The following is a 26,514-nucleotide window of genomic DNA, read 5'->3' as shown; positions in this document are numbered from 1 at the left end:
TGTGTGGAGGCAACCAATTGATGTGTCTTTGTCACGTTGGTGTTTATCTCTCTCCCCCTCCTCCCTCCCTTCCAAACTCTAGAAATCAATGGAAAAAATACCCTTGGGTGAGAAATAAATAAATAAGTGTCACAGAGAGAATATGTTGTATTTTAGTAAGTATCCTGGGACCAGCTCCTCCGCTTAACTCCCCAGGAATAACCCAGAGAATAGCATGGGTTCAGACAAACAATTTTTACTAAAAGCCAAGAGTTAGCTGCCCACAGTAGGCTCCTGTTCCCGAGCCCCTTTGCGCCTGATGTCGATTACTTCAAGTCGTTCCAGGACAGTCCGGAGCTGTGCCACAATGTTCTCTTCATTCTCCACACTCTCCTCTGGCACTTCTGTCACAGAGACCTGGAAGGCCTGATTCAAATAGCTGTTCAGGGTCTGCTTGTCCAGGCTGGGATCGATGATCATCAGGGCCTCACGTAACTTGGGTAGGGTCACTTCCTCACGGCTGCCCCAAAGGAGAAGGGAGAGATAGATAGGCTTTGACCCCCCTCTCACACACCCAAGACCTCAGGATGCCTTTCTGCCGGGCTCGAGCAACATAAAATGCCCAGCAGCAAGCTCAGTACACAGAGAGACCGAGGGGCTTGAGATGCCACCCTGTGACCCAGTCTGTAGGACTTGTCCATGGCTGAGGGCCCCAGGGTCACTCACAGTTCCAGGCCCAGCTCCTGCTTTAGCTCCTGTAGGTACTCATCCTTTTCAAACATGTACTGTTCCCACAGCTTGTACACAAAGGGCATACTCTGACCCTCCTCATCCTGGGAGGGGCCAAGACAAGATGATGGCACATGGGCTGGAGTTTAACAGACTAGGGCAGGGCTAGGCAAGTCCCTGGACAGCCCCCCTTCCATTTACCCACCCACCTCCAGAAACAGTGCACGGTAATTGAGCAAGTCTGCATTGCTGCTATTGACATGCCAGCCCCCTGCCTCCATCAGCTCCTGAATTTTGTCTTCCTTCTTGAAGGGGAAGGTGCTCTTGAGCACAGTGCTGTGAGAGACAAAAGGGCCTGGCTGAGGCCTGCCCATCCATCTCCCTGCACCCTTTTGCCGGCCCCACTAGTGCTCAAAAGTAGCCAGCATTGAGGCTGTGGCCCTACCCACCAGGCTCACCCTTTTCCCCTGCATATCTGGGAGCCTGGCCAGAGGGGATGTCAGGCAGGAGTTTGAGGTGGCCTGGTCAGCCTCTTACCTTAACTGCTCCATGGTTAGTAGCCCCTCGTTCTGACTGTCAACATTTGTCAACTCCTTCAGCAGTTGGGTTACTGTCTCCTTCTGCTTGATGAACACACTTTCACTCTTCTGTGGGGAGGGAAGCACTAACTTGCATCTTGGAGGGGCAAAGACAGAGCTGGCCTATGCTGGGGACAAAGGGTAGAGGGCGAGACCCAAGCTCACCTTTTCCACCAAGATTTCATAGAACTGACGCATGAGATCATTGGAGCGGAAGAGCTTAATATTTTCAAAAATTGTGTAAGCCCAGGCCATGGCATCAGCCCCAAAGCGATTCTCCAGGAAATTGAAGAAGAAATCCGAGAACTTATCTTTCTGCAGTGTAGGGGAAGACTGATTTGTTAGCCATCCCATGGTTAGTTGGCCCTCCACCCTGCTTCTTAGCACCTTGATGGAATCCTCCCCACACTCCTCCCAGGATAACTCTGGAGGCCATGCCTGGATAGATGGCTAGTGAGATCTGACCTGTTCCTCAACGAGACGTTCCTTCCAGGCATCCTTGAGGAGGTTTATCACATCCTTCTTGGTTGGCTTCTTGTTCTCCACAACACCATCATACCGAAGGAAAGGGGGGAGGATGGATTCCTCATAGCCCTGGAAGGGAGAGTGTCAGATCATCACTGAGTGCACCTGTGACCCCAACCTTAAGCAGGGCAGCATCCCAGAGGGTTCCCCCAGAACATCAAGTCTTCTCAGCTTCAAGCCCTGGCCACAGTCTCTTGAGCCCAGGGACTCCCCTACCAGACCATGGAAGAAGTCTTTCTCCCGGAGCAGCCCCTCGCCAATCTCCTCCAGGAGCACATCCACCAGCTGGTCACTGTTCTTGCCCTCAGCAAGCATGTGCCAGCGTTCTGGACCCCCAGCTATCACATCTGCAGGTGGAGAGAGGAAGCTGGAGTCTGGACCGTGCACTTGATCAGTCCTTGGAACACCAATTACCTTCAGTGGCCATCATTACCTTCGCACTTGGTCCAGTCAGGCCGTGGTGTGGAGGTGCGCTGGATCTCCTGCAGCTCAGTTAAAAACTGGTCCCGTTCCTTCAGCGTGACCATGTGCAACTGTAGCAGTATCTCGTGCTCCTTGCGAACCTCTTCATAGTCGTCTCTCAGGCTTTCCAGCTGTGGGCAAGGTGATTGGTCCTTGCTACCCACCTGCATGACCCTGCCCTACTTGCCTGGCTTGCCTGCCCACCAGCACCTGCTCCTGTAGATCCTTGTTGATCTTCTCCTGCATTTCAAAATCCCTCCTGGGCACCACATCTCCAAAATTGGCCTTCATGGTGTTGAGTTCCATCTGCGTGCGGGCCAGGTCTTGCCGGGTCATCTTCAGAGACAGTGTTAACTTCACGGGGTCCTCCCCCCAGATACCTGCCAGGAGGCCTGGCAGCTCGAATCACCCTGGCTCTGGGGCCTATAGCCCAGGTCAAGGTGAGAGTGTCCCTTGGGGTATATCCCAGGTCCTTCTGCTCTCCATGCTTGGGAATCCCTGGGTCGTCTCACAGTGCTACCAGCCATGGCTGAGGACTTAGAGAAACCCAGAACAAGGGGTACCAGGTTTATCTTGCCTAGGCTGCCTCAGCTGCCAGAAATTATATCCCACTTAAACAATGAGTCTGTGATTCTCATTCCAGCTCAGAAGATCCATAGACCCAGGTGGTAGCAGGAATATCTCCCATCATGAATGGGCACAAAATGAGCATATATTAGGAGAGTCGAATGAATGGGAGCGAGTAATAAGAGCAATTCCTCTCCAGCACTTCCTCAGTAGAGAGAACCCCACCTCAGGTTTACCTGGGGACTGGGCTAGTGACATGTCTTCCCGCTGGTACCGTAGCTCATTCAGGTCTGCAATGAGGATCTTGCGGGCATCTCGCTCGGTGAGGTAGCGCAAGTACTCCTCAGCCAAGCTCTTCCTCAGTTTGGTCACCTGTTGGGAAGGTGGTTGCATTCAGGGGCTAAGTCACCACAGGGGGATGGGATGTGTGCTGAATGGCCCCATTAAGGCTTGGGAACAAGAAAGGTAGAGGAAGAGGGAAACTGGCCACTGAGAATCAGTAAAGTGCCTATGTGTCCTCCTGTGGAGAAAGTCTGGCAGTCAAGGAGCAGAACTCTGTTGGCGTTTGGGGCCGCACTGAGCCGATGCTGAGCCATAGCGGAGTGTGGAGGTAGCAGGAGCTCTGGGGAGATGATGGCTCAGTATGTCATTCCACGCAGAAGGATGGAGGGAGTGAGGGAGTCACCTCAGTCCCAAGGCCTAGGGTTACCCCTGGGGTGGGCGTGGTAGGGATTCAGGGAGCTGGTCACCATAGTGCTCCCTTTCACCTCGCTCTGCAATGAGATCTTCTCCTCATTCTTTTTGTCAATGAGTTTTAGCAAACCCATCTTCTCTTTCTTCAGCATGGAGATTTCGGATCTCTCTTCAGCCCTCATGGCCAGGATCCTTTCGTCGCAGTCCTCATTCACTGTGACAAGCTTGGCCTTCAGGGGTTTCAGAGCCCGAATCTCCTCCTTCTGGTGGGCTAAGCAGGGACAGGTGGGAGAGACCTTTAGGGCCATGGAGAACAGCGAGGAGAAACTAATCCTAAGGTCTCAGTGAGTGGCTACAGCTCTTGAAAACTAGGAGTATACTCATGCCTTCTGGCTCCTACTTAAGGCCTTCTTGCATTTGCTTTTAAATATATACATATATATATATATATATATATATATATATATATATATATATGTATATATTTAACAGAGAGGAAGGGAAAGGGATATAGAGTTAGAAACATCAATGAGAGAGAAACATCCATCAGCAGCCTCCTGCACACCCCCTACTGGGGATGGGCTGGCCTGCAACCAAGGCCCTTGACTGGAATTGAACCTGGGACCCTTCAGTCCCACAGGCCGATGCTCTATCCACTGAACCAAACCAGTCAGGACTTGCACTTGCTTTTAAACCAGGACAGAGTTCAGATGAAAACTGGGGTCTCGCCTATGCCCTTTCCCCCTATAGCCTTTAATCCTGCAGCTGCACCAGGCCTAGCACCTCCTGAACCTGGTAGGAGAGCCTTCTTACTTTCCAGAGACATTCCCTTCTGAGATCATTCTCAATGGAAAATATGCTCTGTTTCCTATAGAATCTGCCTCCACATGCTTCCCAAGTTTAGGAGATGGCCTGGTACCCTGTCTTAGGACAGTGGAAGCAAAAAGGCTAAGCAGGACTTGGTGACCTCAAGGCTCAGTTAGTAGCTGCCCCAGAGCTGCTGCAAAGCCCCAGAAGGTCAGAGTAGGATCCTCTCTGCCTCTTCCAGTCTGGGCCCAAGTGGGGAAGCTGCAGTCTTACCCAGCATCACTTCATATGCATTCTTGATGGAGGAGAGCAATGGCTTGTACGTTTTGAAGTCCTCTATGAAGAAATCAAAGATCTCTCTGTAAGGCTGGCAAGAAAAAGGAACCTGTCACCTCCTGACCTGTAGCTGCCACCCTCACTGGAGCCTGAGTTTTTATTTACTTGGCCTAGAAGAATTCTAGCATGAAGCTCCCGGGTGACCCACCACAGCTGAAGGGACTGGAGACAGCACCCATCCACATTCAAGTAAAGGCCTCAGGTATCACCCAAGTATCTCCTAGGGCTGTGGAGCTGAGGGGTAGCTCTGTTCCTCAATTGCTCTCCGGAGACCTCTCCTGGTGGCGTCTCTGAGACCGGGCAGATGACCTAGGTCAGGGCCTCCCCACCTTTGTACCCGAGCCTCTTCTCTAGCTCTTTAGGCAGCCAGCCAGCCTCCATGCCTCAGTTGGACTCCCACCAGAACCCACCCACCATCATCTTAGCCCTGTGGGAGCCGGAGAATTGAATCTTCTGACCTTCAAGTAGAGGTGTGGTTTCCTGTCCCCCTTAGACACACAGGAAGATTTTAGAGGCAGCACTGTATACTGGAATGAGCACAGGCTTCCAAGTCAGCCCTGAGTTTGAATCCCAGCCCTACCACTTCATAACCACATGCCTTCTCCAAACTTCTGCTTCCGTGTTGGGAAGTTACTTTTAGCCTGTGAGCTCTTATATAAGGCCCCACTCAGGACTGGCACTCAGATGGTGCTCAGCAAATGCTTTCATCAGTGACTAAGTAAGAAGGGAGGGATTCCCCATCACCATCCCTGTTTTAGGGACTTGGCGATTCCCTCCCTAGTATGTACCAGAATCTAGGCTGCATCTGCATTTCTCTTTATGTGTCTGGGCCACGTTCCTGGAGCTTCGGGCTGATGACACTGGAATGGTGGACACTGTAGGACCCCTGTTTGCCCAACTGTCAGGATTCAAGCTCCATTCACTGATATCCAGTGACCCAAGCTGGGCACTAGGGATCGCAGCACCCATCCACCTGACGAAGGTGAAATAAGCCTCAGGAGAGTTTTGGTTCCATACAGGCAGCCTTTCCTGCTCACTGGCTTTGTCATAGAACATGTTTCCCTTATCAGCAAAGGGAACCCAAAAGACTGGGAGAGGCTGGTCTCTCCTGAAAGTCTCAAGTGCTCAGTGCTAGTGAGTAAGGATTGTTCCTGCCCCTCTCCCTGCCCTGCCTATAGTAATTCTGTGGCTCTGACCTGTAGCCTCAGCTCCTGGGCAGAATCCGTGCTCAGTTCCAGCAGGAGGAGCTCCTTGCGTAGGTAGTTCTCTAGCTGCTCCAGGAACCTCGGCTTGGTAGCGCCCAAGGTACTCTGCTTCCAGCTACTACAGGGGGTGGTGGGTGGTTGTAATGGGCACCCCACAAGGCCCCTTCATTCTCAGTCTGGGGCAGCACCCCCCCTGGGCTATCTCTGGGCCCAATATGGGGTTTGTAATAGCCCATCCACCATTTGGCTGACCCTGGCTTACCGTGTTTTCTTCCAGTAGTCATCTGAACAGGGCTTTCGATTATGCAGAATGGTCTGGCCGCTGGCGTATGTGGGCCATGGGGACAGGTAGCCACAAATGGAGGACTGACAAGAGGTCTATAGGAAGAGACAGGTGGGGTTACTATAGCAACATTGCTCCCCTTCCTGCTGCTCCTCTCCATCCTCCTTCCACTTATGATTTTCCCCCAACATATTTTAAAAAATATATATTTTATTGATTATTTATAGAGAGGAAGGGAGAGGATGGAAGAGTTAGAAGCATCCATGAGAGAGAAACATCAATCAGCTGCTTCTTGCAAATCCCCTACTGGGGATATGCCCTCAACCAAGGTACATGCCTTTGACTAGAATCAAATTGAGACCCTTTAGGCCCAACATCTTTTTTTTTTAAATATATTTTATTGATTTTTTTACAGAGAGGAAGAGAGAGGGATAGAGAGTTAGAAACATCGATGAGAGAGATTCATCGATCAGCTGCCTCTTGCATACCCCCTACTGGGGATGTGCCCGCAACCAAGGTACATGCCCTTGACCGGAATCGAACCCGGGACCTTTCAGTCCGCAGGCCAACATTCTATCCATTGAGCCAAACCGGTTTCAGCCCAACATCTTTTTTTTTTTTTTTTTTTTTTAATGTATTTTTATTGATTTTTTTACAGAGAGGAAGGGAGAGAGATAGAGAGCTAGAAATGCTGATGAGAGAGAAACATCGACCAGCTGCCTTTTGCACATCCCCTACTGGGGATATGCCCGCAACCAACGTACATGCCCTTGACCGGAATCGAACCTGGGACCTTTCAGTCCGCAGACCGACGCTCTATCGCTGAGCCAAACCGGTTTCGGCTTGGCCCAACATCTTTTTTAAAAATACGTTTTTATTGATACCCCCAACATCTCTTAATATAGTTCATAATTACGATGGTGGGCCATAAAATTATAGAGGGCTTAGTTTAAATATCAGATCGCACTTTTGGAATATATTTTATTTATTTTTTTTACAGAGAGGAAGGGAGAGGGATAGAGAGTTAGAAACATTGATCAGCTGCCTCCTGCACACCTCCTACTGGGGATGTACCCATAACCAAGGTACATGCTCTTGACCAGAATCAAACCTGGGACCTTTCAGTCCACAGGCCAACACCCCACTAAGCCAAACCGGTTAGGACATATCACCCTTTTTAGCCGTGTGATCACAGGCTTAACTTGGCAATTTCTGCGTCTATAAAATGGGGATGGTTGTAGTTCCCATCACACTATTGATTTAAGGACACATGAGAAAGTATAAAGAGTGAGTTACAGATTCAGGTGCCTCCTAGGAACTCAGCGAAGATGATCTATTCTCTTCTGTAGGTTTGTCAGTTTGTATTGGATACCTGAACTATAAAAACAGATGTGCGTACTGGTCAGGACCAGCCTGTGCTCTCATAACACAGTCTAGCTAAAGAGACATAGAGAGCCCTAACCAGTTTGGCTCAGTGTATAGAGCGTCAGCCTGTGGACTGAGGGGTCTCTCTCAGGTTTGGTTCTGGTCAGAGGCACATCCCTGGTTGGTGGGGGTGTGTGCAGGAGGCAGCTGATTGATGTTTCTCTTTCACAGATATTTCTGACTCTCTTTCCCTCTCCCTTCCTCTCTGTAAAAAATTCAATTATATATATATATATATATATATATATATATATATATCCTGTTTCCCCGAAAATAAGACAGTGTCTTATATTAATTTTTTCTCCCAAAGTTGCGCTAGGTCTTATTTTCAGGGGATGTCTTATCTTTCCATGCGCTAGATCTTATTTTCGGAGGATGTCTTATTTTCGGGGAAACACAACCATTGATCCACGCAGGCTGGGCTTATTTTATTTTTTGACGGTATGAAGAAAACTTATTCGGGGCATCTGTGAATAAGATGGGCAGAAAGCTAAAATGGCATCTGCCTCTGGCCAGTCATTTTAGAGGAGGAGGTGATGATGCCAGTGATGTTCAATATAGCTTAAATGAGTACATTTAAGCTGAGGCCACTCTTGGAGCGGGTGTGTGGTGGTGGTGATGGGATGACAACACAAAAACTGCCTGGGTAGCACCAACTTCTCAGGGAAACAGCAGGAATTGAGAGCAGCCTGGCTGAGGCTGAGGCAGCCAGTGCAGAGGAGGACAGAGATGGAGCAGCAGCTTTATGCACAAGGGCGGTCCTCAAAGCCTTCCTATGACTGTGACAAAATTAGAAAGCTCCTAAGTGCCTAAAAATAGAAAATTGTTAAGCAGCTATGCAATGTTTACCAAGAGGTTAAACGTGGAACTATACTAATGCTATAGCTCATTAATTAAGGTCTGAAATTAGAGGAAAAGCAGGTAAAAATGAAAAAACAAAAAAAGATGGAGGAATTAATTCAGAAGGGTATCAGCAATTATTATTCTCTAATGATAGGCCTATGGGTCCTTATTTGTCTATAACTGTACATTTTTCAAAGTGTTCTACAATGCACATACATTACCTTCAAATTTATTTTTAATTAAAAAATATTTTATTGAGTTTTTACAGAGAGGAAGGAAGAGGGATAGAGAGCTAGAAACATCAATGAGAGAGAAACATCGGTCAGCTGCCTTCTGCAAACCTCCTACTGGGGATGTGCCTGCCACCAAGGTACATGCCCTTGCCTGGAATCGAACTTGGGACCCTTCAGTCTGCAGGCTGATGCTCTATCCACTGAGCCAAACCAGTTAGGGCATTACCTTCAAATTTTTAAAAGAATGGAATTATTGAATCCAATTCTGAATTTAATATTAAAGCCCCCTCTGTGGCCCTGAGCCCAGCCAGGATCATCTGCGATGGAGAGGCCAGGACCACCTTCCATGCGCAGCATATCCAGGTTCTAGGAGTCCTTCCAGGCCAATGGTAACTGGCTCCTGAAAATGCCACTGTCTCCTTGGGCTCTTCCTTGCATCCCATTAGTTCTACATGTTTATCTTAATCTTGGGATCATTCATTCTTTCCCTAAATAATTTTGGGAATTACCAGTGTATGGTAAGTCGTGTTGCTAGCTCCCAGGGAGGACTCCAGCCTCTGATGGGAGTCTGGATTGATCTATCTCTGTATCTCCAGAATTAACGGTATGGAATGTCACACTCTTTACAATCTTAAGGAGCACTCAGCAAATATTGTAGAATAAATATATAAGGGAGCACAATAATTTAGTATGGATGAAAGACATAATAAAAACAAAAATGTTGCTCTATGGTTATATATGTTTACACGTGTTTTCCCTGAGTCAAGAATGCTCTGCCTTCCTCGGTGTTGGGTGTGGCTCAGGTGGTTGAGCATCATCTAGTGCACCAAAACATCATGGATTTGCTTCCTGGTCAGGACACATTCCCGGGTTGTGAGCGCCATCCCCAGTGTGGGATGTGCAGAAAGCAGCCGATCAATGATTCTCTCTCATCATTGATGTTTCTGTCTCTTTCTCCCTTTCCCTTTCTCTCTGAAATCTATTTTAAAAAAGTTTTTCATACTTTCATAGGCCAGTCCACGTGTTCTGCCATTTCTGCCAGGAGAAAACATGGCCATCCTACTTTGATTCCTGGGCATGTGCTGCTTTTTGGCCCAGTTATTAACAGCTGGGAAGGCCTCTGTTCCCAGTGCTACAAGCTCCTGCTTCCCCCTGCAGGTGAAAATGGGAAGGGTGACCTGGGGGTGGAAGGACGGCGGGAGGGAGCAATGCCCCCTGGTGGTTGAGCTCAGAGCAGCAGCTGCCCCACAGAAGATAAGGAGCGGAAAGAGCCCCAATCCAGGTCCACTGTGGAGGTGGCAGCTGAGGGGGAACTGGGAGTGGGAATCCTAAGTCAGTGGGTCTTGTGGGGCCATGGCTGTATTTGGTCTCTCCAGAGTCCACATTACCCCCTTTACCTGCCTGGAGTCAGGGTTACCATGTTGGATATCCCCAACCTCACAAAGTGTGTGGTCCTTGTGTCACCAAATCCTCCACACAAAATACACTCACAGGAGAAAAAACACCACAAAGCCCACAGTGCTCCCCTGTGAGCTGGAGCTATAAGTCCGTTCAATGTGTGTGTGTGTGTGTGTGTGTGTGTGTGTGTGTTTAATATGTAAGATTTGGACAATGGCTGTTTACTTGTTAAATAACAATCTTATGCTCATATCAACAAAAGCGCTAAATTAATAAGACAGCATTCATTTTTATATAAAAACTTTAAAGAACAGGAATGAAGGAAGAACATTTCCTGAGGTTTCTACAGAGTCTCGACTTCCAACCCAGAGCCCACAATGCAATGGAGGGACATCCTTTTACTCCTGTCTTCATACACCTCCTGGAGCACATATGCCAACCACTCATATACCTTATCAGGCACATGGGTCATAAAGACAAAAAGTCACAGCCCTGAAGGACCTTGGCAGATCTGCACAGTTCCTGGCACAGGGCAGGCAGGGTGAAGAAATGAGGTCCGTTCCAGAATGCTGAGTTGCAGGTGAAGGGTGTCCATGGGCACGGGCTGAGTCTCTCTGCTGAGGAGTCTGGGATGAGGTGTGGCAAGTGTGCATATTCTTACCCCAGAGCCTGGTGGCCCTGGCATCTGTGAGCTAAAATTCCCTGAGGGGAGAAGCTGTTTGATGGAGCGTGTTTCAGGTGGGTGGTGTTTTTGGATTGCAAAGAGGGAAAAGGTAAGACCTGGGGTTCCAAGGGCATTGCCACTAACCAGTGTCTTCCGTTTCAGAGAAAGCTTGCGTTTCTCTGGATTAAAGGTTTCTGTTGTGGTGTTCTCATCTATGATCACTCTTGAAGGCCGAGCATGTGTTCTGCAGAGAGAAGGGGAAGAAAGCAGTCGTTGACAAAGCCCTGAGGGGGGATATATCCATAAGACATGACCTCCTCCAACCTCAGAGCCAGAATCTTCCCAGATTCCCACACAGGCTGCCAACAAGCTCCTGGTCCTGGGCCCAAACCATTTTCCTACATTGCCAGAAACCTCATCATCAGAGCCTCACCAACTCCTGCAGTGGTAGAACACCCTCCCATGAACCCTTGGAACCCTGTGGGCCTATACTTGCACTCAGTGTGCAGCTGTGGCTGAGATGACAGTTTAATGTACGCATACTACTGGCACACTTCGGGGGGGGCCTGATGCCAAAGGCAGGTGCTATAAGCAAGAAGCACAGGATCTCGAGTCTGAAAGCCAGGTTGGAGTCTCGATCCTCCATTTATTGGCTGATAGGACCTGGGGGCTGAACTCTGTGGTTCCAACACAATCACCCCGTCTCCCCCCGCAAGCCATTTAACTTCTCTAAGCCTTGTTTCTTCAGAAGGAAATGGAGAGAATTCTTGCTTTTCCCATCTCACAAAATTGCTGTGATGTTTAAATAAGAGCAAAAGAGATAAGTAAAAATAGCCTGTAAACTGCAAGGAGCTGTACAGATGTTATTTTTGATGGAAGAAAAATAGATCCAAGGAGGTTTTTAATTCCTAGGCCTCTTAGGAGAGCCATCCTTGTTCAAGCAAGAAAGGCACTTAGGTGTCAACAGGGAGGGCTGCATGTGAGCAGCAGATCTAAGTGGAACTAAAGAAAGAAGTGATTTCAGCAATCTACGGTGGGGGCGATTTATACTGCCAGAGAGACTTGTGTCTTCATTCCTCTTGCTAGCTGGTAGCCTTGGGTGTGTAGTTTAACCTTCAAAACTCAGTGTCTTTGCCCATAAAAGTGAGACTAGGACTATTCAAACTCCAGAGAAGTTGAAAGCAGTAACATGAACCCAGTTGGAAAACCCTGCCCTTCATGGAGCAGTGATACCCCAAACTTTAGTCCTCTGTTGTCTCTAAACCAAACAAGTGTGAGGAAACCATGTCGTGTAAGCAGCTGGTATAGGTTTGAGACAGGATACAGCAGATCAACCCCTCAGCTCACTAGGTTAAATCAATACCTTTCTGTCAAGACTAATCAATTTTCCAAACTCTGTTCTTGTTCCTGTTGGAATTCCTACATAAAGCAAGGTAAGCAAGAAAATCATGGGAAACTCTACAAATCCTGAGAGGTTGCCAAGTGGAAAAACTCAGTATGTAATATATGCTAGTTTTGAATGTCAAAGGAGACAACAGTCCAAAAAAGACTTGCAAATAATAATTTGTCTCTGGTAAAGACAATATACTTATCCAAAAAGCTGCTGAAACCGGTTTGGCTCAGTGGATAGAACGTCTGCCTGTGGACTGAAAGGACCCAGGTTCGATTCCGGTCAAGGGCATATACCTTGGTTGCAGGCACATCTCCAGTAGAGGGTGTGCAAGAGGCAGCTGATCGATGTTTCTAACTCTCTATCCCTCTTCCTCTCTGTAAAAAATCAATAAAATAAAATAAAATTAAATTAAATTAAAAAAAGCTTAGGATGCTTTTTAGTATTTTCTTTTAAAAAATATATTTTATTGTTTTTTTTTTTACAGAGAGGAAGAGAGAGGGACAGAGAGTTAGAAACATCAATGAGAGAGAATCATTGACCAGCTGCCTCCCACACCCCCCCCCCCACTGGGGATGTGCCCGCAACCAAGGCACACGCCCTTGACTGGGATCCAACCTGGGACCTTTCAGTCCTCAGGCCAACGCTCCATCCACTGAGCCAAACTGGTTTTGGCAGTATTTTATTTTAATTGAGTTTATTGGGGTGACATTGGTTAATAAAATTATATAGGTTTCAGGGGTATAATTTTATTATACATCATCTGTATATTGTATGTTCACCACCCCAAGCTCCTTTAGTATTGTATTAAATATTTCACACCACTTCTCAGGTGAAACCGGAAACAGACATCTATATTTCTACTTGGATAGTAGATAAAACAGAGTTACTTAACTAAAGGCAGGCAGTGAGTTTGTCAGGTGGTAATTATGTCCTGGTATTGAGTGAACTCAAGCATTGAGTTCCATCTACCAAGCCAGTATGCCCAGGATATGAGGATGAAAGGGGAAAGCCAATGCAGAGGAGAAACTGTCCCCAGGGGAATGCATAATTCAAAGGTCCATTTTAAAGCAGCGGTCGCCAACCTTTCGGACCTCATGAACCACCAATGGTCCACGGACCACTGGTTGGTGACCGCTGTTTTAGAGGGTCCTGCTGACATGTCCGCAATGCTATCCTTCTGAAGGTCTGGGCTATCCTTCATCACCCTGACTCTGCTCTAAGAGGAACTGGAGGAGGACACCCTACACTGTGTCTCTAAGGCAAACAGTGAACCTGGCTCAATGCACATCATTAAATATTGGTGAATGAAGAACCAGGACAGGAAGGAATGATGCTTTGTACTGCCACCAAATTCAGCCTCAGCCGTTACATTATGCTTCCTTACAAGGAACTAGAGCTGGGACCGGTTTGGCTCAGTGGATAGAGCGTCAGCCTGCGGATTGAAAGGTCCCGGGTTCGATTCCGGTCAAGGGCATGTACCTTGGTTGCGGGCACATCCCCAGTAGGGGGTGTGCAAGAGGCAGCTGATCGATGATTCTCTCTCATCGATGTTCTAACTCTCTATCCTCTCTCTTCCTCTCTGTGAAAAATCAATAAAATATATTTTAAAAAAATAAAAGGAACTAGACTCTCTTTCTGAGTCCACTTCATGACCTTTTCAAACATGGCTGCAATTTTCAAAATCATTTCTGGCTGGGTAACAACACTGAAACCTACTGTCTGGTTCTTGTAGATTCATTTAAAAAAATATATTTTATTGATTTTTTTTTTTTTTTACAGAGAGGAAGGGAGAGAGATAGAGAGCCAGAACATCGATGAGAGAGACACATGGATCAGCTGCCTCCTGCACACACACCCCCACCGGGGGTGCGCCCGCAACTAAGGTATTATACATGCCCTTGACCGGAATTGAACCTGGGACCTTTCAGGCCGACGCTCTATCCACTGAGCCAAATCGGTTTCGGCTATTTCTTCATTTATAAAATGGTTATATTAGTATTACTGCCTCATAGAGTTGTGAGGGTTAAATGTAGTATATAACTCACTTGTCACATAATATACACTCAGTACAAACAACTGGCTGTTACTAATGATGAGTGCGTCTGTCCTTTTGCTAGCAAGTAATGTCCTCACTGGGCTGACAAGTCATTGGGATTCTGTTTTTGCACCACTGATCCCGTGGGGCTGGAGCCCTAGACCAATGGACAGAGGCGGGAAGTGCCGAGGTCCGGATCAGGTACCATTTCCTTTCCTATACTCAAACCCTCATCTCTGCCCTCAACCCGGCCAGCGCGTACCTCGACGTGCTCGCGAAGCTGGATCTCTGCGGCTTAGAGGAGGCCATCACTCTCCAACCCAACAACCGGGCAGCTAGAACCCGCGGCCTGGGAATCTATGGTAGTGTACAACCCGTCGCCATGGCGACCAGGTTCCAGCAGTAGAGCGGCGCGAGCGCGGTCAGTGCTGGGTCATGCCCTCGCGCCGCTTGCCCGCGGCTGGGAGGCCAACTAGCAAAAGTGGCCTCGGAGCCTGGAGTGGGACCCCCTCAGAATCAACCACGACAGCTTATTTGACTCTCTAGCTACCAGACCCGAGCATCGGGGATAAACATTAGACCCTGGAGGCGGGAGCTGAACCGAGAGGCCAGAGCCGCGTTGCAAGCGGGAATTGTAGTTTTCAGTGTCCCGAAGTTTCGGCCGAACGGGCTTATGGCTGAACAAGTCTGTACTACATTTCCCAAAGTTCCTTGCCAGCCAGAGTCGGTCTGCCTCTGTAGCGCTCTGCATTGTGGGAGATCGAGTTCGAAATGTGGCGAGGCGTGGCCGTGTTGAAAGAGAAGTGCCGGTCTCGGACTCGGTTTCCCTGCGGCTCCGGTAGACTTGCGGGTCATTGGCTGAGCGGTGCGGATCTGGTCCCGCTCCTCCCCGCCTCCAGTGACACAATAGCAGCTCCCTCCAAGATGGCGGCGGCGACGGCGGACCGGGGAGCTGGGAGCCCTCAGGCTGGAGACTCCTCCGGCGGGGGCGCTGGGGGCGGGCTGCCGTCCCCAGGGGAGCAGGAGCTGAGCCGGCGCCTGCAGCGCCTGTACCCCGCGGTCAACCAGCACGAGACGCCGCTGCCGCGCTCCTGGAGCCCCAAGGACAAGTACAACTACATCGGCCTCTCCCAGGGTAACCTCCGCGTCCACTACAAAGGTACTAGCCTGTTGGGCCGAGGGAGGAAAAGGCCGGAGCGTCTGCCCGGTGGCTGTGCTGCCCAGCCCTTATCCCATCACATCCCTTCTCCGGCCCTTGTGCTCCGAGTTAGGCCTTAGTCCCTGCGAGTGCCCAGCGTGGTGGGGCTGACCAGGCCGAGGCTCGAGTGCCTAGTCTGCTCTCCCCTGAAACACCCGATGTCAAGAGAACTGCAACAGGTGTGACCAGACCCAGGACTCGGTTGGACCTTCCACCCGAGGGCCTTCCCGCTTGTCCTGGGATAGCTCCAACTCCAGCTGGGCCCTTCTTTCCCACTGCTTAGTTTCAGCAGTGTCTGGAGAGAGGGGTAAAGGGGTAGTCATATCTTCCCCAATAGCCAGAGGCCCATGGGCTTGCTGATCTGCCAGATCCCCAGACTGGTCCTGGGGTTCTGTGCCAAAGTTTCGGGAGGGATGCCCCTTCCAGGGCTCCCCTGCTCTCCCAGGTGGGCTGCCTGTGTTCTGGAGAGTCTAGATTCCAGGCAGCATTGGGAAATCTCTCAGGTATCCACATTGCCTGTATCCCTCCTTTGGTTTGTGTGGGAGACAGTCTTAGGCAGGGCTGCTATTCTCGGGAGGAGGTGAGCCCAAGGTGGGAGGTTTGTGTGTTCAGTTGTTGTCCAATTATTCCTTAGACTGTGTAAGAGCGTCCTCTGGCCATGGAGTAGCGAAGTTGCCATGGATCAGAGGAGAATGAGGTGCCTGCCCATTTGCATTTCCTTGTGCTGAAATTTACCCCTTGCCCTCTCTAATTAGGTCATGGCAAAAATCACAAAGATGCAGCCTCCGTGCGTGCCACCCACCCCATCCCTGCTGCCTGTGGCATTTATTACTTTGAGGTGAAGATTGTCAGCAAAGGAAGAGATGGGTAAGCCCCTCCTTACCACCTTCTTTCCCCCCAACACCAAGCTGTTCCCTGTGGAAGTCTCCTGGCTGACACTTGTGAATGTTGTGGACCTCCGAGCCACATGGGTCTGGGCTGCCTCTGTTACCTGGCTAGGCATCGCCTAGTTTAAGCACCAGCCCTTGATGACAACTAGATCCATGGGGCAGGGGAAGGGGACTTCTCTTTAGTGATGTTGTAATGAGATATCTCACAGGTCAGAGAAACAAGTAACAAGTTTGCATTAACCATTCAGGCTCAAAATGGGTCGGTGTCTCCCCCCCCCCCCCTCCCCCCCAATGAAGTGTGGTGTTTGTGACCTCTCTCCTTTTCATACTCTTGCTGCATTCAAGGTTCATTTAATGGCATTTAGTCATGCAGAGGCCCCAGTAGCCTTCAAAGGGGTAATAGAGTCTCCACAGCATTCATCAAAACTGTGGCAGCGACTGGCCTGTCATCTCAGGGTAAACAGTATGCACATGGTCAGAATCAGGTGACCTTATGCTGCTCATAAACTTGTTTTTGTGTCCAGGGACTTGAACATCAGTTGAACCAGCTTTAGGAAGGCCCTCATTAATGTCAGCATTAGGGAGGTTCCCTATTTTATGGTGACCTAAGCAGACACAAGGAATCAGAAGGAAGAGTGTTCATTTTTCTCCTTCCTTTTTCTTCTCCCAGTCTCCCTTTTTTCCAGTGACTGTGACAAAGCAGGTGTCTGAGTTATGAAATAACATGATTGCAACTGTCTTGGAAAAGGCTTTCCTCATCAGACCTTAGGTCTGGTGTGGGGAGTTTGCCAACCCCCTCCCCACCCCCCAGTGACCTTTATGCTAACCCTGAGTGTGTTTTTGAGAATATTCAGAAAACTTTCTCTCTCCTAGGAACTGTCCCCTTGTGGTGCCAAAGGGCCATACTGGGGGCAGGCCGGCCAGCGTCAGAGCTTTGCTTGCTTCCTCAGTGACGTCGTAACATCCCTGCCCGAGAGGGCTGTGTGATTGTGGGTGGAATGTGGGGCTTTCCTCATCTGCTCTGTGGGGAGGTAGGCCAGCAAGTTAGATGCTTTTAACTCCATAGTTCTGTGATTCTGAATTCTGATCATCAGAAGCTATTGCATTTTTACTTTTATCCTCGTCTAGTGTTTTTACAGATATGAAACATATTATTGGAGGGCTTTAAAGCTTCTATTTTCTCTTCCCACCCTGTGATAAAAGCACATATATTTAATGTGCTTGGACTAGTGTGAATGAGAGTGGTGTCTTAAAACAAACTTGTGAGCCCTAGCCGGTTTGGTTCAGTGGGTAGAGCATCCATCGGCTGTGCACTAAAGAGTCCCAGGTTCGAAACTGGTCAAGGGCACCTAGCTGGGTTTCAGGCTTGGTGGTGTGCGTGCGAGAGGCAACCATCTCATGTGTCTCTCACATCGATGTTTCTGTCTGTTTCTCCCTCTCCCTTGTGCTCTCTAAAAATCAATGGGAAAAATATCTTTAGGTGAGGATTAACAACAGAGAGAGAGAGAGAGAGAGAGAGAGAGAGAGGAAGGAAGGGAGGGAGGGAGGGAGGAAAGAAGAAAGAAAGAAAGAAAATATCTTCAGGTGAGAATTTAAACAAAACAAACACTGTGAAAACGGTTACAGTATAGACTGAAATATTAGTGTTCTAGTCTCATATTGCCAAAGAAAATGAGCATTTTTTAAACTTGTAGGGAGGAAAATGGATTTTTTTTTCTCCTGTAACTGAGTGAGAAAAGAGAAAAAAATTTCGGAAGGGGAATGTTGAAACGTAGACACCTAGAGTCCTTCATCTAACTTTAACATTTCAGTTGTAAGTAGATCTTGCTGGAAAGGCCCTGTGTCTTGTTAGATTGCCTTTCTTAGGTGTTGCTACAAAACTAAAGAAAGTTGGGCATCTTTTCTCAGCTTTTGTTTTCAGCATTTTTACGTGTTAACTGTAGCCAATGAGCTAACCTGGAACCCTCAGTTTGTTGTTGTTAATCCTCACCTGAGGATATTTTTTTCCATTGGTTTTTAGAGGGGAAGGGAGCAGGGTGGGAGGGAGGAAGGGAAAGAGAGAAACATTGATGTGAGAGACACATTGATTGGTTGCCTCCTGAACTCACCCTGACCCCTACTAGGCTGGGGATCGAACCTGCAACCCAAGTATATGCCCTTGACCATTATCGAACCCTTGATCCTCCTGTGCAAGGGCTGGTGCTCTAACCACTGAGTGTACTGGCCAGGGCAGGAAACCTCAGTTTTAAAAAGGTACAGGTGGTCATGTATGCCTTGATAGCCTGCTTCAATTGACTGCCGTCAAATGCAAATATGTGAATATGGCCTCTCTATGGAATTCCTGAAAGCCTTGTGGCTAGGGTGTAGTCAGCCAGTAGTTGGCAGTGGCTAGGTGTGGTTTCGAGGAGACCTAGCGCAGTTACGGAACAATTATCAGCTTGCTTCCTGTTTCCTGTCAGTGTTGGAGGTGTGTTTCCGACCCGGTTTTGGTCCACGCCCCAGGTGTTGGCTGGTGGTGTAGGTTTTTTGTATTATCCAGTTGATCCTCACAGTGTCCTGGAAAGCGTGTGGAGTAGATGATGATGTACCTATTCTGTGGATGAGCCCTGTGCCCCTGGGATGTTCAGTGATCTTCCCTGGCCTTGGGCCTTAGGATGTGCAATAGAGTAGCTTCACTTGTCAGATGTCCTCGCCTGCTCCCAGACACGTGTCTCCATGTTGCTGCTGCCTTTCCTCATTGCATTCCTTCCCTGAGTAGAGTGATAGAATGTCCATTTAGATTCTTAGGGGATCACAGTTTCTTAAAGGACAGAAATAAAAGGTGCTTCGTGCTCATTGGGGCCAGACATGTGTGGCAGGCTCTGACTGGGCTTGATTGACTTATCATCTCCTTGAATCTGTAAACTTGTTTTTCTGTTGATTTGAGTATGGGCTTCTTTTGTAAAAGATATTTATGGACCTGATTGTCAGTGTCATTATTTTCCAGAACAGCCTTTGTTCTGCAATATCTTTTGTAGAAAAACATCCACTGCATGCTAAGCTCATCAAATTAGAAAGGTTTTATTTTAAGGGCTCATAGAAAATTTAATCAGACCTACTGTGTGCCAGGCCCATGCTAGGTGCAGGAAGAACAAAGGTAAAGCCAGCACAGACCAGCCCTGTCCTCAGGGAGCCTGTGGCCTACTCAGTAGAGAGTGGACTGAAAGACTCTCTGTAAGAGGACACAAACTGGGCATGGTCTTGAGGGACAAGTAATTTCCCAGCAGGTGAGAACTTTTATTTTTTTATTTATTTTATTTTTTATTTTTTAAATATATTTTATTGATTTTGCACAGAGAGGAAGGGAGAGATAGAGAGTCAGAAACATCGATGAGAGTCATCGATCAGCTGCCTCTTGCACATCCCCCACCGGGGACATGCCCACAACCAAGTACATGCCCCCTGACCGGAATCGAACCCCGGACCCTTCAGTCCCCAAGCCGACGCTCTATCCATTGAGCCAAACCGGTTTCGGCAGGTGAGAACTTTTAGACCTAAAATGAGTTAGGTCGGTAACTAGCTTGATGTGAGATTTCTGGGCTTTCTGAGCACTCCCCAAATATAAGAGAGAGTGGAGAAGGAGGGACTGTGTTTGAACTAAGAGCCTAGCACAGACTGATGGGATTCAGGTACTTTTTGCTGAGTCACCAGAGCTGGGAACCCCAGAAGCAAGTCTGGTGGGGTGAGGAGACATCAGAGCCCTGCCAGTGGTGCCAGGAGATAAGGGCATCTGGGTTGATCATGTTAGGAAGCCAAGGAGGCCCTCAGGCTGAGGGTCCCTCGGGGAAATGACTTGCTCAGTCAGAGTTTGTGGACCTTTGTGTGTCCACAGCAGTTAGTGATGACACATGGAGGGTGTGGCTGACCAGGCTGACAGATGCTCCAGGGTGACCCTCAAAATAGATTGTAACATCATCCCAGCGGTGGCAGCTTCTGACATGTGATGGGTGGCTCTACTCAAGAACGGCAGGCTTGGGCTAGAGCACTGGATAGAGTTGTGGGGCTCTCCTCTGCAGCTGGTGCCTAGGCCCTGAGATGGGCCTCTGGCCACAGCCAGGCTGCCTTTGCTTGCACTTGCAGCTGACTTCCTTTGGCCAGGCAGCAGTGCATCCATCCATTAATTCTGCACATCACAGTGAGGCAGGCACCCATTGTTTTGTTCCAGTCCTTTGCCTGGGCCCCAGGATCACAGGCATGAGGTCTGTCTAGAGAGGAGGCAGATATGCCTATACACTGGAACTCACAAAGTGGTGTAGAAAAGGCCAATCAAGGTGTTTTATACCCAGGGGTGACCCAGAGGTTGGACTCCTCTTGTACCTGAGAGTTTGGGGAAAGCTTCATTGAAGAGGTGATGATTCTACATCTGGAAGGAAGAGTTAGAGCACATGTGTCAAACACAAGGCCCGCGGGCCAAATCCAGCCCGCCAGGCCTTGCAATGTGGCCCGCACCGCGCTGTCACCACTGCACTCTGCTGTCAGTTTATGACATTGTCAGTTTATGACTGTTCAGTAAACCATTCGGCCCGCAATTTAGGCTGGATTTTAGATTTTGGCCCCTTCTCTGATTGAGTTCGACACCCCTAAGTTAGAGAGTGCCATGAACAAAGTGAGAAGCAGATATTTCAGGCAGAAAGAACAGTGCATAAAAAGAACATGTGCAGACAGGGGTCAGATCAGAAATACCTTCTGTGCTGTGGCCAAGGAGCATGGGCTTTATCCTGAGGGCAGTAGCAGGCTATGAGGACTTCGGATCTTTTCACATTTTGAGAGTGGGTTGGGGAGAAGAGGCTCTTCTGGTCGGGTTAGCCAAGCCTCTCTGGCTGTGAGCCCTGTCCAGTGGTGTGGCAGTGGCTTTAGGTTCCTTGACTCCATGCCTGGATTTCTCACCGCAGTTGTCTTTTTCCTTTCTTGGCTGGCATTTATCTTGCATGGTGAGCTGCAGATGTGGGATGTTGAAGACTCATAGCTAGAGAGGCTTCTCAGAGGTGAAAGGACTTCATATACAGCTGTTTTCTGGTATTTTGGTTTTACCAAGACAACAATGAAGACAACACTGTCTATGATTTTCCATGGAGACCTAGAGAGCTACTCATTCAATGAAGATCTCACCTGCCACATTTATGGTTGGGAGAGCCACTTCAGCTCCGGTCTTCTTGCTTATGTCTGATCTCTGCATTGTCCAGTGCTGTTGAGAAGTTTGACACTAATCTGTGGGCCTAGGGGAAAGCCTTTTCCTGTCTGCCCAGAAGAGTAAGTGCTGTCATTGCCTAAGGCAGGTACAGGTGGCAATTGTGCCCTGTTCTCCCTGACTGCCCCTACCACTGATGGCATCGTGGGCAGATGCCGAGCTTTGGGCTGCATCTCTCCCTAGAAACACATTGCATTGTTCTGGTGACATGGAGTATTTGGGCTCTGGAGCCTCTTGGAGTATTTTGTTGTTTGTGTTGGGGGTTAAAGCCCAGGTCTATTTGGACATAGGGTTAGAGGTCTGGAGTCTATGTGATGTCCACTTTTCTGGTAGGACCTGATCCTACTTAGAGCATATCTGGGCCTCCCTGGGACATCCCTGCCCAATATGTGTCACCATCTAGTTTCAACTGCAAGCTGAGAGTGGGGAGTGTGGCTTCTTTCTTTATAACTGGGGACTTTCTTAGTCTAGAGAAATTTCTGAATTTCACTCCACGTGTACTCTCCTCTTCCTGCCCCATTTTTTTTATTTGTGTGTGTGTGTTTGTTTTCTGAAGTGTTTGATCTTTTCTTAAGATGGGTCATCACATAAGGGAGATTCTCTGTTAGAGGGGAAGTGGGACCTGGAGCATAGGAGGATGGACTCAGCAGCTCTGCATGGTATGCACAGTGAGCCATCCTATCCTGGGGTCATTGGGAAGGAATCAAGGGCCCCAGAGTGGTTCTTTGTAGTCAGGGGTCAAGTTGGAAAGAAGGGACTGATCACTGGGAAAGAGATGGATAACGCGGTATCTAAATGCAAGGCTGTCTTCTACCTCTTCAGAAATTCCGTTCAAAATTCACATAAAATATCATTGTAGCTTCAGGATCCTCAGTATTTGGTTATAATTGAAATGTAAGGTCATGACTATATTGCTAGAAATGAGGCTAGAGGCCGAAACTGGTTTGGCTCAGAGGATAGAGCATCGGCCTGCAGACTGAAGGGTCCCAGGTTCGATTCTGGTCAAAGGCATGTACCTCGGTTGTGGGCACATCCCCAGTGGGGAGTGTGCAGGGAGCAGCTGATCGGTGTTTCTCTTATCATCAGTGTTTCTAACTCTCTATCCCTCTCTCTTTCTCTCTGTGAAAACTCAATAAAACATATATATATATATATATATATATATATATATATATATATATATATATATATATAAAGACCCTCTTGTGAAAATAATGAAAGGTGTTAAGTTACACATCAGCAAACTCAAAGCCAATTTCTGGATGAAGACCTGTAACTAGCAAGTTAAGGGTAATGTCTGAGTAACTAGGAGCATTTACCATGTCCACACTCAGCTATGCACCAGCTCTGTAATTACACAGAGCCAGAGAGGTAGAGGATAAGGGCCAGAGCTTACTAGAAATGGGATCTGGTGGCAACCCTTTCACATTAAGCTGGTGTGCCAACTGGCTATACCCTCTGGTTAAGGCGAATATATTTGGTTTTGAATGTGGCAGCCTCTGGAAATCTAAGGATGGAATATACATACATACATACATATATATATATATATATATATATATATACATATATATATATATATATTTTTTTTTTTTTAAAATATATTTTTATTGATTTTTTACAGAGAGGAAAGGAGAGAGATAGAGAGCTAGAAACATCGATGAGAGAGAAACATCGACCAGCTGCCTCTTGCACACCCCCTACCGGGGATGTGCCCGCAACCAAGGTACATGCCCTTGACCGGAATCGAACCCGGGACCTTTCAGTCCGCAGACTGACGCTCTACCACTGAGCCAAACCGGTTTCGGCTGTTATATATATTTTTTATCCTCACCTGAAGAAATATATGTGTGTGTGTGTGTGTGTGTGTGTGTGTGTGTGTATACACACACACACACACACACACACACATTTTTTTTTTTTTCTTCTTAATATATTTCCAAAACTTTCCAGAGCTTCTGTCTGCCTTTTAGGGAAGGAGCCAGAACCCAGGGTATGGTGAGTAACCTGCCTGTGGCCACCCAAGAGGGCTGCTCTGTTCCTCTCTGTCTGTGGGCTCCTGGGTGTTTTGATGGTGCTGTGACAGTGGATGCATGAGTTCTCCTGACCCACATTCAGAACGGCCTTCTTTCCTGCAAAGCATATCCTGACTCAAAGCTCCTTAGCCTTCAGGCCTCATTTTCCTTGGACGGTGCTCATGCTGAGTTCATTCCTCTTTGTAATGTCCCTCCTCTCTTTGTGGGCCTGCTACCTTTTGGTGGATGGAATGATCCTCTCACCAACTGAGCCACATGGGACTTCTTTTTTCTGGCCCTGATGTGAGGCCAGAATACTCTGGGGCCAGAGTTGGGCTTAGTGGGTTCCTGGGTGGCTTTCTGGCAGAGGGTTAGGGTGGGGGTGGCTGCTGGAGGAGCAGCTTGCACACAGTAGCCAGTGTCGTGGACTGTGACTTAAAGCAGCTCCATCAGACTATGAGATAAAAATCCCAGCATCAAATAGCCCTCATTTCAAACTTAAATGTCAATTGGTGTTTTTCCTGAAATGTCTCCCAAGGACCATTTTGTAACCACGGTCCCTGAGATCTCTGTTGCAGAGCTGTTGATTTCTTTATCTGGGGCAGGTTCGGATAGGAACAAGATTGCCAGCTTGCTGAGCTGTGGCTAAGGTGTTAGATGTCAAGATGAAGCTGTCAGATGAGATTCCAGTAGCTCCTTGGTGGTCTGGGGCAGAGGCATTCGTGACTGGCCTTTTCACCAGAGAATGGCAGCAGAGTTGGTACTTTCCTGAAACCCCCAAAAGCTACCAGCCCTAAGGATGAAGAGCTTGTTGCTATCTCCTCTTTGTCACTACCACCAGAGCTCTGTGGACCTGGATACATCCAGTTGATAGAGCTTAAATTAAAAATGGTTATATCCCGTAGTAATTGGTTCAGATACTTTATGCAACATTTATTGAAAGTGCCTATGAACTTGCCAGCCCATAAAATCCACCTTCCCTCTAAGAAATTGATAGAAAATAAAAGGAGCTAGGTCTGTGTTTTTCACTCTTGTCAACTGCTGTGTACTTGCAGTGATGACTTCATTGATTTTTAATTGATTTCAGAGAGAGGAAGGGAGAGAGAGGAGAGAAAACATCAATCAGTTGCCTCCGCATGTGCTCCAACTGGGGATCGAACCTGCCACCTTTTGGTGTATGGGACAATACTCTAACCAGCTGAGCCACATGGGACTTCTTTTTGGTGGTCCCGATGTGAAGCCATAATTCTCATGCTTTTCACTGTGCCTGTGCCAAGGCCTACTTATCTTATCTGGGAAAGCCAGATGAGGTTCATGCTGGCATACAGAGCCACAGGGGTGTTCCTGGTGACTGTGTGTGTGTGTGTGTGTGGTAAAATATATATATAGCATAAAATATGCTATTGTAACCATTTTAAGTGGTTCATTCAGTGGTATTAATTACATTCACAATGTTGTGCAACCATCACCACTATCTATTTCCAAAACTTTTCCATCACTCCAAACAAACTGTACTCATTAGGCAGTAACTCCCCTTCTCCCTCTTCACAACCCCTGGTAACCTTTTATTTACTTTCTGTCTCTATGGATTTGCCTGTATAACTCATATAAGTGGAATCAAACAATATTTGTCCTTTTACATCTGACTTTTTATTTCACTTAGCATAAGTTTTTCAGGGTTTATTGATGTTGTGGCATGTATCAGACTTTCATTCCTTTTTATGGCAATACGAGAGGTCCGGTGCATGAAAATTCATGCACTGGAGGAGAGGTCCCTCCACCTGGCCTGCCCACTCTCACGGTACAGGAGCCTCAGCAGGGGAAGGCGACCTGGTGATCAGGGGAAGGCGATGTCCCCATCACACCTCTGCTGCTGCCACTGCCGGCAGTGCAAGCCTAGGCCGGCCCTGGTTACCTGAGCCTCAGGCAGCCCAGGCAGTGCAAGTCTAGGCTGGCCCTGGTTACCTGAGCCTCGGGCAGCCCTGGATGCCTGGGCAGCTGCCATCCAAGTCTTGCCTGTGTCTCAGGCCAGCCCTGGGTGGCTGAGGGGACTGAGAGACTCCAGAGGCAGGCACACAGAGTGGCTAGACCCGCCTGGGGGCGGGCCCAGCCTTGCTGTGTGCCTGCTGCCCCAGTGGGGCTGAGGGGACTGGGTGCCGCCATCTTGTGTCTGTGAGTGCCACCATCTTTGAGTTTGTGGTAGTCAATTAGCATATTCCCTCCTTATTGGCTATGGGCACCTTCATCCTCGTGAGTGTGATGGTCAATTAGCATATTTCCTCTTTATTAGATAGGGTGTTAATACCACATTTTGTTCATCCATTCATCTATTGATGGACACAGGTTTTTGTTATATTTTGGCTCTTGTGAATAACGGTGTGAAGAACTTTGCCATAGCTGGATCCTTCTTTGTTTACTTTGTTTCACTTTTTTTTTTTTTTTTAATATATTTTATTGATTTTACACAGAGAGGAAATGAGAGGGATAGAGAGTTAGAAACGTAGGTGAGAGAGAAACATTGACCAGCTGCCTCTTGCGCATATCCCCGCCCCCCCCCCCCCCCCCCCACACACACACACACTGGGGATGTGCCTGTAACCAAGGTACATGCCCTTGACCGGAATCAAATCCGGGATCTTTCAGTCCACAGGCCAACGCTCTATCCACTAAGCCAAACTAGTTTTGGCTACTTTTTTTAACTTTTTGAGAAACCACTTTTTCCCCATAGTGGCTACACCATTTTACATCTCCACCAGCAATGTATGAAGGTTCTAGTTTCTTTCCATCCTTACCAATACTTGTTATATATTTTTTGATCCTCACCTGAGGAAATATATATGTATATATATATTTTTCTTAATATGACTTTATTGATGAGAGAGAGAGAGAGAAAGAGAGAAACATCAATTGGCTGCCTCCTGCATGCCCCCTAGGGATGTGCAGGGGACTGAGCCCAAAACCCAGGCATGTTCCCTGACCAGGTAGGTGCATGAGTCGATGTTCAACCACTGAGGCACACCAGCTGGGCA

At 48.1% G+C, this 26,514-nt stretch overlaps 2 protein-coding genes across 5 annotated transcripts in view; one reads left to right on the top strand and one right to left on the bottom strand.

The window, feature by feature from the left end:
• Positions 1-31: 31 nt before the first annotated feature.
• Positions 32-14,901, bottom strand: TSNAXIP1 (translin associated factor X interacting protein 1). Of its 3 annotated transcripts, XM_084861038.1 has the most exons (16): positions 14,418-14,901; positions 10,872-10,971; positions 6,144-6,259; positions 5,873-5,999; positions 4,614-4,707; positions 3,608-3,804; positions 3,077-3,212; positions 2,484-2,653; positions 2,245-2,404; positions 2,028-2,158; positions 1,752-1,880; positions 1,452-1,601; positions 1,246-1,355; positions 918-1,044; positions 706-812; positions 32-499 (listed from the first exon to the last, which is right to left on the bottom strand). In XM_084861038.1, the coding sequence occupies exons 1-16, from the start codon at positions 14,462-14,464 to the stop codon at positions 253-255; spliced, it is 2,148 nt and encodes a 715-aa protein (XP_084717164.1). In that variant the 5' UTR covers positions 14,465-14,901; the 3' UTR covers positions 32-252. The 3 variants fall into 3 exon arrangements, with proteins under 3 accessions (XP_084717164.1, XP_084717165.1, XP_084717166.1); XM_084861039.1 differs by lacking the exons at positions 706-812; positions 918-1,044; XM_084861040.1 differs by lacking the exons at positions 6,144-6,259; positions 10,872-10,971; positions 14,418-14,901 and having other exon boundaries at positions 4,614-4,676; positions 5,873-5,911.
• A 47-nt stretch (positions 14,902-14,948) lies between these two features.
• Positions 14,949-26,514, top strand: part of RANBP10 (RAN binding protein 10) — a 54,374-nt gene continuing 42,808 nt past the window's right edge. The window contains exons 1-2 of one of the 2 annotated variants that reach the window (XM_084861050.1): positions 14,949-15,314; positions 16,109-16,220. In XM_084861050.1, coding sequence (XP_084717176.1) covers positions 15,080-15,314; positions 16,109-16,220 — 347 coding nt within the window. In that variant the 5' untranslated portion in view covers positions 14,949-15,079. Of the gene's footprint in view, positions 15,315-16,108; positions 16,221-26,514 lie in introns of those variants that run through there. The other variant, XM_084861051.1, reaches the window with a different exon arrangement.

This window comes from Pipistrellus hanaki (genome assembly GCF_964339955.1).
Source record: "Pipistrellus hanaki genome assembly, chromosome: 15".
NCBI classification, from domain to species: Eukaryota; Metazoa; Chordata; class Mammalia; order Chiroptera; family Vespertilionidae; genus Pipistrellus; species Pipistrellus hanaki.
This window is presented reverse-complemented; position numbering and strand designations above follow the sequence as displayed.